The sequence below is a fragment of the Poecile atricapillus genome, chromosome Z (assembly GCF_030490865.1).
Source record: "Poecile atricapillus isolate bPoeAtr1 chromosome Z, bPoeAtr1.hap1, whole genome shotgun sequence".
NCBI classification, from domain to species: domain Eukaryota; kingdom Metazoa; phylum Chordata; class Aves; order Passeriformes; family Paridae; genus Poecile; species Poecile atricapillus.
This window is the reverse complement of record NC_081289.1, coordinates 68,748,881-68,762,330: the sequence shown is the minus strand read 5'-3', so window position 1 is coordinate 68,762,330 and position 13,450 is coordinate 68,748,881. Positions and strand designations below refer to the sequence as shown.

Sequence of the window (13,450 nt, the reverse complement as noted above, 5' to 3'; positions counted from 1 at the left end):
CCAACTACTTTAGCTTTTCCAAGCCGTGCTTGTTCCTGAAGGATTCAGACAACAAAGCCTAAATTTCCCCAGATGATGAATCCCAGATTTAAATCTGGCAGCCATGAATTAAAAAAAGAAAGCTCTTCTTTACTAACCTGTCCTTAATCTAACTTAATTTTATTTTAACCAAGGAAAAGGGGAATAAATTTGTAAACTGACACTTTCAAGAGCAGTTCTGAGTTTGTGGTCATACAATCCCTTAGCCCAAACTGTGCAGCGTGATGAATGCATTATTTCATTAGAATCTCACAGAATATCTTCAGATTTGGACTATAATCTGTTGTGACATGCTCTGTAAAAACAATGTAGTTCATACTTCAACCCCACTCAGACCTGACAAAAATACTGTATGCATTCTAACAAATGACCATTTTATTTCCTGGTATCTCATAATTAATTAAAACCTTTCAACCTCTTATCTGAGTGTTCATACTTAAATTTTTTACAGGAAAATTCTACCCAAGGATAAACACATCCTCACATTCAGTCAGCTTTATCTTTATTTAAGTAAATACATAGATAATACTAGCACTTACCTAATCCCAAGAGTAAATTTTAGATAAATAAAACCCCTTCCCAAAAAATCCACTTGGAGAACAAATTTTACATGAAGCATTTTAAAAGTAAAAACACCAACACTTTTCTGCAGCAGCTTTTCCTGCCAAAAGGGTCATATTTGGGGCTTTAGGAAGTAACTAGATGTAAAGTTCCTTTATTCAAGCAGATGAAAGGAGACACTTTCTTTACTTTGTGTTTGTTTTGCATGACCAGGAAGGAATGTTTGATATGAAAACTACACCAGAGCTATACAGACCAGGTTTTCTCCAGCAAAACTGGTGGAGTTGTGTTGAGCACAAACAGCAGTGACAGGTAAGTAAACCTTTAAGTGCAGAGAGAAGTAATTCACCAAAATAAATACAGTACTTAAGGACAATACTTTGGACATCCTAATGGTTTCAGAGAGATTTCCATTAGCTTTTATTTTAAACAAACTTCGCCTTTCTGCTTAAAATTACAAGGCTATAAGCAACATCATTGTACAACACACTTGTGGTATAATGAACTTTTTTTTGGATGTAAGAATTCCCAAAAGAAAACACAAAAAAACATTGGATTTCCTGTATGGCCATGAATAATAAAACTAATTAGATGGAGAGTGAAACCTGCAATGCTACCTCCTGCTTAGACTTCCCAAACAGCAACGCTCACCCACCAAATGACAGGAAAATACACAGTAAGAATAACAATTATGCAGTGATTGAGAAAAGCATTATTCCAGGTTTTCTGCATTTTGATTGTAGCTTGAAGCTGAAATTCTGTCAGGTCACATCAGCATCAACACAATGATAAATATTTCAGCCACAACAAAAAAAAAAAAAGCAAGAAACAACTCACCCACACAGTTGGTTCCAGCAGGATCAGGCTCATAGCCACTGTTGCAGTTACAGCGATAGCTGCCACGCAGGTTTTCACAAATCCCATTGGAGCAAATATCAGGATCCAAAGCACACTCATTAATATCTGTATTTGCACAACAACAGAAGATAATCAGACCCAGACTGTGACAAACCTGTTCCCATGAGAGGCATGGGCAACACCTGAGTCACTGGATGCTCTAAGTCAGAGCCAAGGCACAGCACAGGGGCAGCCCCAAGGCTGGAAGAGGAGATTATTCTCTTTTGTTTGACACTGGAAGGCCAAACCTGGAACACTGTGTCCAGTTTAGGGCCACTTTACAAGGGCTCACTCCTCAAGCCTCCTAATGCACCTACAGAAGCCTGTCACATTCTTGGACTTCTTGCCAAACTCAGCCCCAGAGTGCCCTAGCTTTTCCAATCCCATGCCTACACATCTGGGCATTCTTCCCTGGTTCCACTGACTGTGAATTTCCTTCTTACACTTCAGTTTGATCCTTACTCAGCCATGCTGGCCTTTGCCTTTCTTGCCTGATTTCTTAACACAGAAACAGAATAGAATAGAACAGAACAGAATGCTCTTGTGATCTCAGGAGAACATCCTCAAAGCTCTGTTCTGCTCCTTTAAACCTGAGGTCAGTTTCCCAGGGAATCCCATTCACTGATGCCTTAAGCAACTGGAAGTTGATGCTGATGAAACTCAGTGTGCTGTCTGTACTCTCCACCTGGCCCACACCCCTCAGCTCAGCCTGAGTTCCAACAGGGCACAACCAATGCAGTCCAGGCTGCCATCAGTCTGGACATCACTAATTAGCTCATCTGTGTTGGTAATCAACAGGTCCAGAAATGCCTCTGCTCTGTTTAAACTATCACCTGGATTAAGAAATTTTCCCCTCAGAGTGCTCCAAGTGTCTCCTGGACTACACACAACTCATGTCAGTGTGGCTAAATTCCCCCAGCAGCATCAGTGCCTGAGGTGTAAGAAGTGGCTGAAGGGACTGGATTCCTTCAGCTGCAAAGAGGGAACATCACAGGGACCTCCAACAGCACTTCCCTGATTTTAACAGATGATTACAGACAAGATGGAGCCACTCTCCTCTTTGGGGTGCACAATGACACAGCAAGAGACAACACTTGCAGGATATAACAGTGGAAATTTAAATTAAGCACCAGGAAAACAATTCTTCACCATGAGAGTCGCTGAGCACTGGAGGAAACTGCCCAAAGAGGCTATGGGAACTCCATCCTTGGAAATTATCCAAATTCCACCAGGCAAGGCCTTGAGAAATGGTTCAACTTTGATGATACCCCTGCTCTGCCCAGAAGGCTAGGTTGGATAACCTCCAGATATCCTTTCCAACCTAAACTGACAGGGAACTACGTGTTTGTAAGAAAAAGCTTGATGCAAATTACGTAGCCCGTGCACCCAGAGCCTGTGGTTTAGAGATCTAGGTAAGAAGTTATAAATTATGAGGTGGCACAAGAATTTTCCTAATACAGAAGTAATGCATAGGTCAAAACTAAAACATATTCAGTCCTGTAAGAACTCGTTGGAAATTTAAAATTTTCCTCAGACAGAGAGAAAAGGATGATGGATGAGTTATATTCCCTGAATTTACAGTCCCATATAAAATTTCTGCTGTAGTTGGAAAGGTCCAAAATATTCATATGAACTATAAGAAGAGGAACAGACTAATTTTAATACTTCTTGCCCCCGAGGAAAAGAGGGTTTTTCAGTATTTTCCTTCATATGGTAAGTCCATTACCTTAAATAGTTCCTTTCCCAAGCCCTGGAAAGAAAAGCTACTGGCCTGGCTGTGACTTCACGAAAAGCTTGTTTTATACTTGTAGGACTCAACTTTTTGTAAAGAACATTTCCTCTTTAATCACATTGCAGTTTAGATACTGGTTTACATTTAATCATATATGCACTTGGAAAAAAACCCATGGTATCCCTGGATAAAACACAATTCCACGAGACATCTGAAAAGCTTTTAAAGAAAATACAATTGGGTGTCCGACTTCAGATTTGTATTTTCTTTAGACCAAAATACATCCTGTAGCTTACTAAACACGTTTGAATCATGGGGACAAGCCACACAAGGAGTGTACAAGCAGTGACAGGAGCAGCAGCATGAAAACTGGCTGCAATTCTGCTGTACAAGACGTACAGAGAACCCAGTGTTTGCTCTAGAAACCTGAACAAAGGAGTTTTTTAGCTGAGACATGAACCCATGATCCTTGTCATGCATTTGGTATTGTTTCAATGTATTAATGAGAAATTCTATTTTCTATGTGTCCAAAAGGACACAAATCTCTCTACCAGGCTGCATGCAAATTCTTATGGTAGGATGCTGCTTGTACAACAAGTTCCAACATTACTGAATGCTGACATTCTTTCTCTGAGACTTAGAGATTCTTCAATGGACCTTGTTTAATTCACTGAAAAGACAACTGAGAGAATTTATAAATTCCACAGGTTTCAAATTACTCATACAAGCTTACAACATGGTAAGCAATGAAGAAAAAAATATGCAGATACTTACAGTACTGAACAAAACCAGAATTTCTTTTACTTAAGTGGAATTTTAAAAGTTATTTAGGCTATTACTAAAGGTAATGATGGGCATTCTTATTCTTTTCCTGCTGCATAGATTAGGAGCTTTGATGCTGACAAGGATAATTATTAACACACCAGAAAAATACCTAGCAGTAAATTTTATGGTCCTATATTCTCCTATTCCTTTTTCAATCCATTTTACTTATCTGGCAGCTGCAGCATGCTTTGCCCTAACTTCAGACCTGGCTCAGCCACTATTTTTTAAAATCCCTGGGTACTAGAAAAAGGATCTGAAGCTTTACAGTTCCCAGTACTAAATGTAATTGGTCACTTTCAGGACTTTTTTTCATAAGGATGTGGTTTTTTTCAGTTAAGATCCCTTCCAGTTTTTAACTCCACACAGAAACAATCTGTCTATGGAAATGATCCATGAGTGAACACTGGATCTGAAGTGAAAAACTGCTCTGCTACTATCCCAGCTGACTGAAAATCAACTGCAAATGTGACTCCTGCCAAATCACAGAGAACTGTTTTATGCCTAATCTGAAAAAATCTCTAATCTCAAAAAAAAAAAAAAAAATCATAGGTCAGAACTCTGAAACAGGTTACTTTTTTTTTTTTTCATATGGTCAGGCAAAATCCACTGTTCTAGAGAATTAATTCCAGCCTTGTCTCAAAACAACACTCAAATACTGTACTTTGAGAAATAAAATACTAAAATCAACATATTAATCTTGAGGTTAAAAACTGCACTCTAGTATGTTATCTAAAAATATAATTCTGAGGATTTTGTAAAAAAATTTAATCATTGTCCTGGAGTGACTTTATGATGCGGCATTGTTAAATTGTTAATTGCTTGTTAAATAAACAGTTTTTTCCACTTTTCTCAATACAAATTTACCTCCCAAACCGGTTGGGGGAGAGGCCAGTTTAAATGTAGAAAAACCCACTTTAGAGATTTCCTCCCAAAATTTGCCCTAAACCATGGCAGTCACATATATATTAAAGAAAATATGCAACATACCTCTTCCATCAACAGTAATACCTATTCCACTGCTACACAGGCCATGGAACTCAGCTGCTTGGTTGAGGTGGAGATGTTGGGGGAAAAAAAAAAAAAAGTTATTTCCAGTATTTCACCTTCTTTCATCCTAAACTAAATCCACATGATTTTTCTTCCAAAGAAATTTTTCTACAGTGTAACTAAGGGAATGCCAATGTTCACATGAAACAACCATTAACAGATAATTTAAGCTAAAGCTGTCAGGTAACACTCCATCCTGAACTTTCATATATATATATGTATATATATACACACAAAATCAAAATTAGATAACGAGAGGCAAACACTCAGGTGACTTCTTTATAATTTTGACACGACTATCCTCTCAACTTACTGTTGTTATTCAGTTAATCAGCCACTTTTACTTGTTTCTTTCTGAATAGTTTTCTACTGCTTCAGAAAATAATGGAAATTCTGTACAAGGTTCATCACTGAAGCTCTACAGTCATGAGATTTTTCTTTCTAAAACCAATCCCCAGCTTTACTCAAAGAATTTATTCTCATAAAATGAAATATAAATTTCTAGAAAGAATATGGGCTGCTCTTTTAAGCTGGATTGATAGGACCAGGAAATTTAAAGATTCATCAGAGAATTCTGCTTATTCTCTTGCAAGAATTATTACTTATGGCAAACACTTAATTCAGGAACCCAAATTCACCCTGTTCACTTTTCTTTAGGGCACAAAATAGACCAACAATGTGATCTCAACAAGATTATTTTTGTTTAAAGCCTGTATGTTCACTGTACACAAAATTTTACCTGAGTTTTTAGCAGGGCAGGGATGACATGGCTCTCCAAAACCATAGTCAGGGTTGGCACAGCAGCATTCAGACTTTGTCACAGCACCAGGGAAGGGACGGACACACAGCCCTTTTCTGATGCCTCCATAGCACGTGCTGCGCACATGAGTATCTAAAGAAAAACAGAAAGAAGTAATTATTTCCTTAGGCTGAGAGTGAAATGTATGCATATTATCCCAAAAGCCGAAACCCCTTATTTTTGGTCAACAAAAAGGTCACACTGGCTACATCTGCACTGCCTTAATAACCCTGATGGCACCAAGGCAAATTCTCAGCATGGTTACCTCCTGGGGCTTTCTCCAGAGCACTTTCAAACCACCTAAAGCAGGATTTTGTGAGTAAATTCAAAGGCATTCCAAAGGACTCAAAAAAGGCAACCCACACCCCGAAGCAGCTCTGTAAATCCATCAACAAATATCCCAGTAAGGAACACAGAATGGCCTGGATCAGCATGTGGTGGCTGATTCTTCCCTTTGAGAAGGCTCCACAGACATCTCTGACTTCCTAAATGGTTCCTCAGGTAGGATAACACACCAGCAGCCCAGGGCTGTAATATGGGAGAATACCTGCTTCTGAAAGGAGGAGCATGGCCTCAAAATCATCAACAGAAATGCAATTTTAGCAGATTGTTCAGACCAGCATTTATGTGACATGATCATCTTAATAGGTTTATACATAAACAGGCACCAGTGCTGGATTAGCACATCACAATCTGGCTGGGAACAGCAATCCAGCAAATCCTACACACAACTAGGCAGCGAGGAAAGCAGTGCTACTGACCAGACTGTAAGAAACTTCAGGGGGTTTGTGATTAAAAACCCCCTCTGGAAGTTAAAGTGCCATCCTAGGGAAGAGGGCTGGAAATGATAGCCTGGATAAACCACCACTTATCACACAAACAAAACACAACAACACGGAAGGTTCTTCAATCCCAAAAATCATGCCAAAAAAAAGACAACAGAAAAATTATACAGGCCACCCATGCACCTGTAAGACTCACCATGTACATGCTGCCAATCTTACAGTTGATTTAATCACATAAATCAATTTGACAGCCTTAACCAGTAAGATGCAGGAAGAAGCATCTTCCAAGAGAGACCCTCCATTCCTACCTTTACAGGAATAATCATCTCCTATACTTATCTAAGAACAATGAATAATGCATAAAAAGCAGTCTCAGCGGTATTCTCATTGCTCTTATGCACTTGTTTGGGGTTTTGCTGTACTTTTCTGGTTTTGGTCTTTCTAAGGTTCAATGCTTTTTCCCATTTTTGCTTATAGGATAGTATTAGAGGTCTTAACAATCATGTGTTTGGACAGTCCTTCTAAAAATGTGTAGCTGAGAGCTGCAGGATACAGACAGAGTAAACAGCCTTTACTTTTGACTCCTATAATTCTACAGACACTGCTGGAGCTGCAGAAACACTCTTTGTTTCAGGTATTTTTATGGGCCAGAACAAAATACAGCTTTAATTTATGCTCCTTGTCAGCCCCCAGTTAAACCACTGTGGCCTGGACATGAGCCTGAGTGGAGTCAGAAACTGAGGGAATCCAGACAGACAGTTGCTTGAAGTATGACCCCAAAACAACAAAGAAAAGTTGCATGAGAAGTTTTACAGTGAATGTTGAATATCCAGAGCCAATTCAAATAAGAACTGGCAATTCCTTATGTGTTCTGTCGGCTCTTTGAGTGTTGTAAGCTGGCTCCTGTAAAACAGTACTGCCTGCACATAAATGTTTTCCCTTGCTTTTGGTATCCCATGGAACAGATAGTTCTGGAGCACAGCTAAATATGTCCTTGATTTTAGAGGTTTTTCCTTGCCAAGAATCTAGGTGAAGCCAGTACAACTTGCTTGCACTTGACATCAGGAAAAGATTATGATGCTTGAAAACAGTCGAGGAACTTTCACACAAGAAATGTCTCTTCATTTACTCTGCAAAATACTTGGTGGCATCACATCCTTTCCCTGCACCTCAGAGAAGTCCAGCTGCCACTCTGACAAGTTCTGCCATGAATAAAGGGATTTCAATCACTGCCCTGTCACAGAAGAGGAAGATTCCCCCTAGTTATGTGTCTATGAGGGAATGGAGAAGCAAATCAAGGGAGGGAAATGGCACTAAGGGAAACTGCAGAGGGACAGAAGACTGGAAAGTTGAAAGAAATACCCTGGAGGAAGGTTTTCAAAGATGTGGAGTGTGGGAAGTAGCTGAAGGCACCTACAGACGTAGTGAGGAAGTTCTCTGCACAAGAGAGCAAGTGCATCTGCGTACATCAGTGCTTTCAGAAGTGACAGAGAGAACCTGGGGACAAATGCATGACTAGTTACAGGAAAACAGTCTGATCTACAGAGTCAGTGATTCACTAGGGCAGTGAAGAATGAACAACCAAGCTGGTTCTCCCACCAGCGAAACAGCAATTGTGTGACAGGAAGAAAGTCTCCCTTGGGCTGTGCCACGAGCAAGAATGAGAAGGACAGGCACGTTGTGGATGGTTCAATCGCTGCAGGCACCTGACAAAGCTCAGGTTCTCCATTTCACAAGAGTTCTGAGTCTGCACATGATGAACTTGTGCTGCTTCCCATGTTTAGTCTGATTAGCCTCTGGCTACTCATTTCAGAGCACCAAGAATTTATTTTTTGCCCTGGATCAGAGAGTAGCATTGCTGCTGCTCTACCTGTGTACCTGCTTATGGGACTCTCCACTCCTTCCCAAGGCATAGCACTTTTTAAATTTGGCAGTGTAGCACTTCAATACCTACAAAAATGATCATCACCACATCTGTGGTCATTATCAGGTGGACCAGTGCTTGACTCACACTCAGGAAAAGTCAGTGCACCCATCCAGAAACCTTAGAAGGACAAATCAGGCTTAGGACAAACACTTTTCCATCTGGCTCTGCAAAACTGCCACAGTAAAATGAAGCTTAGTTTCTGTGTCCTGGATGACTCTGGGTCTGGGCAGAGGTAATTAGGAGTGTCTCAGCAGAGAACAAACAACACTGTGTGAAGCTGGAGCCACAGGTCAGTACAAGTTCTGAGGTGATACATGCTCACACACAGAGCCAGCTGAGGTGTCCAAGCATGGAGCTGCAGCTGGAAGTACAGCCAAACCTAAAAAGCCTGAAAATATTCAAATACTGGAAGTTTGGCTCCTACTTATCTAGCTGTTCCATGACTCTGTAACTGTTCCTGTTCCAAGCATTTGTTCCCCTTTGCTGTACCTTTTTCAAGCTTGTGTACCATTTTGTGACTTACTCAGCCATGCTTAAAAATACTAAGTAAAACAGCATTATTTTACTGTGTATGTTCCCACCAGGACCAAGGTCATTATTCAGAAGTAAAACAGAGCTCAGAGAAAAGAGGGGGACAGCTGGACTGTGAGCTCTCAGATTTTATACTCCTTGCTAGTTACCTAGCAGACTTGTGAGAATGCTCTTACAAGATGTCCAATTTAAGTTATTAATTTTCAAGTACCAATGATCTTCTAGCAGTCAGAATGACTGAAAAGTATTATTTAGGTCATGCAATATATGGAATAGAACAGCCAGACAGAGAATTCCTATAGTTAGCACAGCATATGGATTATATATAAACATGCATACACAGTTCTGAACAGTGGATTGGCTTGGAAAGTCTATTCTCAAGTAATATGTGAGGATATTTTGTTATGCAGTATTTGAAATTTCCTATGTTACTTTATGGCTGGAATAATTACATCATCTTTTTTAAAATTAATTTTCCAACTAGATCATGATTTTGCTTTATGATTTTCTGTCCTACAAAGGGTACTTCCTGTTGAAAATGTAAGCATTTATGGTAAATCTTAAAGCTGTGTAACACGTAACCTAAATAAATGGTGTTCACAGATGATGGCCAACCTGTCAAGTCTTTTGCTGCTAGTACTGTGGCAACATTAGGTAATTGAAAGCACAGAAAATTGAGTACTGTATTGATTCTTTGCAGCTGTAACACTGACACGGGTAAAGATGAGGCCAACTTGGAACACAAAAAAGGTACTGAACAGCCTGTACTCAAATCTGGTTTTGTTGGTGTGCCACTGAGCAGTGAAAATCCAGTATTTAAAGCAGTACACCAGGCCTTTTCTCATTGTTTAACTTCTCACTGCTTTTCTCCAAACTTTATATAAACCAGAAGAAAACAACTCGGCCACCACACAGGAGGGAACACAACTTGCTTTTGTTGGTTCAATCTTTAGTACAGTTTTGCTTACTAGAACATTTAATTTATTTAAAACAACGAAATTTGGGTTCCAACTGAGAGACTGAGCATGTGTTTTAGCTTTTTTTGAGCCCATGTTTTTAAGACAGTCTCAGTTTCTATCATGCGTTTTTAAAGCTGAAGTGGTAACAGAAGGGGCTAGCTTATGCTGGCACTTGGTAGAAAGAATTCTCCTAGATTCTGTTTTGAAGAATTTTGAACTTTTGCAACACCTGAAATGTTACTTGAAATAAGCTGGTAAGAGCAACACAAGGATTTGGTATGTCCCATCCCTTTGGTGTGAGAACATCCAAGCACTGTGATGCAGTCTGTTTTTCCTTTAGCTGGAGATACGCTGATAAAACAAGGGCAGATGCAATATCCATGAGTCCATCAACAAGAACAGTCATAGCACTAATTAATAAATATGATTATTGTAGAGTCTCTGGTCACTAATATGCCTGATGACAGACCCATGCAGGAGGTCGGGAAGGAGAAATTTAGGGGACATAGAATTGATGTTCTGATACACAGAGGGAAAAGATGGTACCTCCTGTGGATTAAATTAAAGAACTATGCAGTATTGCACAGCACACAGAGTATCACAACTCTCAGAAATCCCTACCAAATATTTATTCCTCTCCTCTCTCCTCATCAGCAATCAGCAGAGAACAAGGGACTGAATACTTCTTGCCCTCCACACTCCTTTTAATTCTTGAATTTAATTCTTGAATTTATCAGCTTGAAAATGATCCATTTTTTTTGTCCCACAAACTCCCTGAAGATATGATAGAGCTCCTAGCAGAGCTTAGTGAATTATCTCTTAAATGCCAACCAGTACCATTTGAGAGGATAAAATGCTGATTACATGGCAAAATACGATTTTTCATCAGACTGCAAAAAGGTATGTCTTAAAACCAAAAGGAGATGCCAGGAAGAGTAAGCACTTTAAGCTTGCTTTTATATGGTAATAAGTAAACAAGAGGCAGTGCCTCTCCAATTCCACAGAGGAAATTATGTTTCTTGTCCTTTAACAATAGAATTATGGGATTGCATCTTGTTTGTGGTTTAATGTCAATATTACTTAGAAGGAAATAATTTGATGCATTTAATAATTAATTAACCTGGTATTTCCACTTGTTTTCCTATGGTGAAAAAAGAATAAATCTGACTTACCCACACACACACGACCATCAACTCCAACAACCAAGCCAGGTGGACAATCACACCGAAATGAGCCTTCAGTATTTATGCAATGACCATTCATGCAAATTCCTGATGTCTGGCATTCATCAATATCTAAAAGGAGGCAAGACACTTCAGCAATCAGTCTGGGTTTTTTTTAAGCAAGATTACAGCTAATAGTTTCAGAACATTATCAAATTACTTTATGACGGCAGATAATAATATCTTTATTTCTAACAAAAAATTTATCTTGAAATAATCAAAATTCCAGCTGCACAGACAAACAAAAAAATCCCCAAAACACGCAGAACTCATGTATTCTCATATTCTAACATCAAGCAAAGCAACAATAAATTTTCCCCTTTGTCCCCATGGTATTTTATTTTTGCTTTCACATGTGGCTAAAGACCACTACACACAAAATACCCTCATGATGGTTAATTTTAATTCCAACTTTTAAGTGGTCATCAATTTCTAAGCACAACTGCATGTAATTAAGAAAAGCACAAGTAGTAGAAACAGTTCAACTTCAAATCAGAAGACTAACAATTTAGATGACTTACTAGAAGTGGCTCAAGCCCAAACCTACCTCAATGGACAGCAACAGGTATCTTCAATTAGTTTGCTGAAACTGAAGCTAGATCAGACTGTATTACTGAAATGTTCAATTGCTGTTTTTAGTGATTGCACTTTAAAAAGTTTATAATGCTGTGTGACCCATAAAATGACTCAAGTGCTATGCACTCTGAATTATCAGAATAATGATGTGGAAAATGGTGGGGCTCATCAATGTGAAATCTTTCAAACCTCTTAAATTTACCACACTGCTGCTCACTTTACCATTCCACAAAGGACCTGAATGTTTTGATCCATTTACAACACTCGAAGACTTTTCAGGAGCTAATTTATTGATCGTTGTGTCTTCCACAATACCATTAAATACTTCTTTCAGTAAATTAAGGCTCTATTTCTAATCCAGGCAGCTAAAGAAATCTATTTAGTGAGGAGCAAGGTGTTACATGGCATTGAATCAATCCATGTGACCAGACTGGCATTCCTGCAGGGATGAAAGGACAGGAAAAGCCGTTTTCAATCAATACCCCCCGAATTTCACATACCAGTGCAGTAACGTCCATCTGGAGCCAGGACAAATCCTGGTTTACAGATGCATTTAAAACTCCCATCTTCATTTATGCACATCCCATTCAAGCACATGTTTGTCGTGGCACATTCATCATGGTCTACAAAACATTGCAAAGAAAATTGCTTTTAGCTTCTGACCCTCCAGAAGACAACACAATGAAAATAATCAGTCAGGACTGGCGTGGCATATTTCTTCACTTGAAGATTGGTTTCTAATCATAACTCTGATAAAGTACCTCAAGAGTTTTCACACCACAGAAAAAGCAGCAATTTTTATTTTTTCATGTTGTGATCAGCTGCTTTGCATATTTCAGCAGGCTGTGTATGAAAGAACAGGGTGTGTTTTTCCTTCATACATGAGAGGATAAAAAGCTTCAATTGCCTGAGAGAATTAAGCTTGCTGTTTACCTAGCAAGGTTTTTTCTTGACACTGTGCAGCCAAAATTAAAAACAGGTATTTTCTTCCCCAGTGCTGATTTATGGATCATTTGCTGTGAAACTTTATGGAAAAACATTATTCTTAGGACTCTTGAGGAGAGGTGCAGCTTCAAAAACAAAAATTACCTCAAATTTTCTTTGAAATCATATGTTTTTGTATGGTAACTATTTTAATGAAGGACATCTGAGTTCACAGTATTTCAGAAAAGGTAATCTTCAATAATCCTTACCTGTAGTGTGAAGTACAATTTCTAGAACCACCAAGCTAATGCCTGCCCCATTCTTTAGAAGAGTCCTTACCCACACAATTTTTTCTGTTTGCAGTCAGTTCAAACCCAGCATTGCAAATGCACTGGAAGCTTCCCTCAGTGTTCACACACCGGCCGTTTTTACAAAGAACACCATTCTGAACACACTCATCGATATCTGAGGGGAACAAAAAACAAACCAAGCCAAACAAACAAAATCCTACACAAACAGACAACTACAGTAAGATAAAAATGCATTTAGAGACAACTATTGCTTTGAAAAATACTGGCACATCACTCAAGTATTACTTAGAAAAAAGTTCAAAAGTAAGTTAAGA

The 13,450-nt window shown here is 39.0% G+C and overlaps 1 protein-coding gene across 1 annotated transcript in view; it reads right to left on the bottom strand.

The window, feature by feature from the left end:
• FBN2 (fibrillin 2) overlaps positions 1-13,450 on the bottom strand; it is a 119,944-nt gene that overhangs the window by 62,017 nt on the left and 44,477 nt on the right. The window contains exons 13-18 of the mRNA XM_058825784.1: positions 13,165-13,290; positions 12,402-12,524; positions 11,275-11,397; positions 5,841-5,993; positions 5,042-5,095; positions 1,438-1,563 (exon numbers count right to left, since the gene is read on the bottom strand). Of these exons, the coding sequence (XP_058681767.1) occupies positions 1,438-1,563; positions 5,042-5,095; positions 5,841-5,993; positions 11,275-11,397; positions 12,402-12,524; positions 13,165-13,290 (705 nt within the window). The remainder of the gene's footprint in view (positions 1-1,437; positions 1,564-5,041; positions 5,096-5,840; positions 5,994-11,274; positions 11,398-12,401; positions 12,525-13,164; positions 13,291-13,450) is intronic.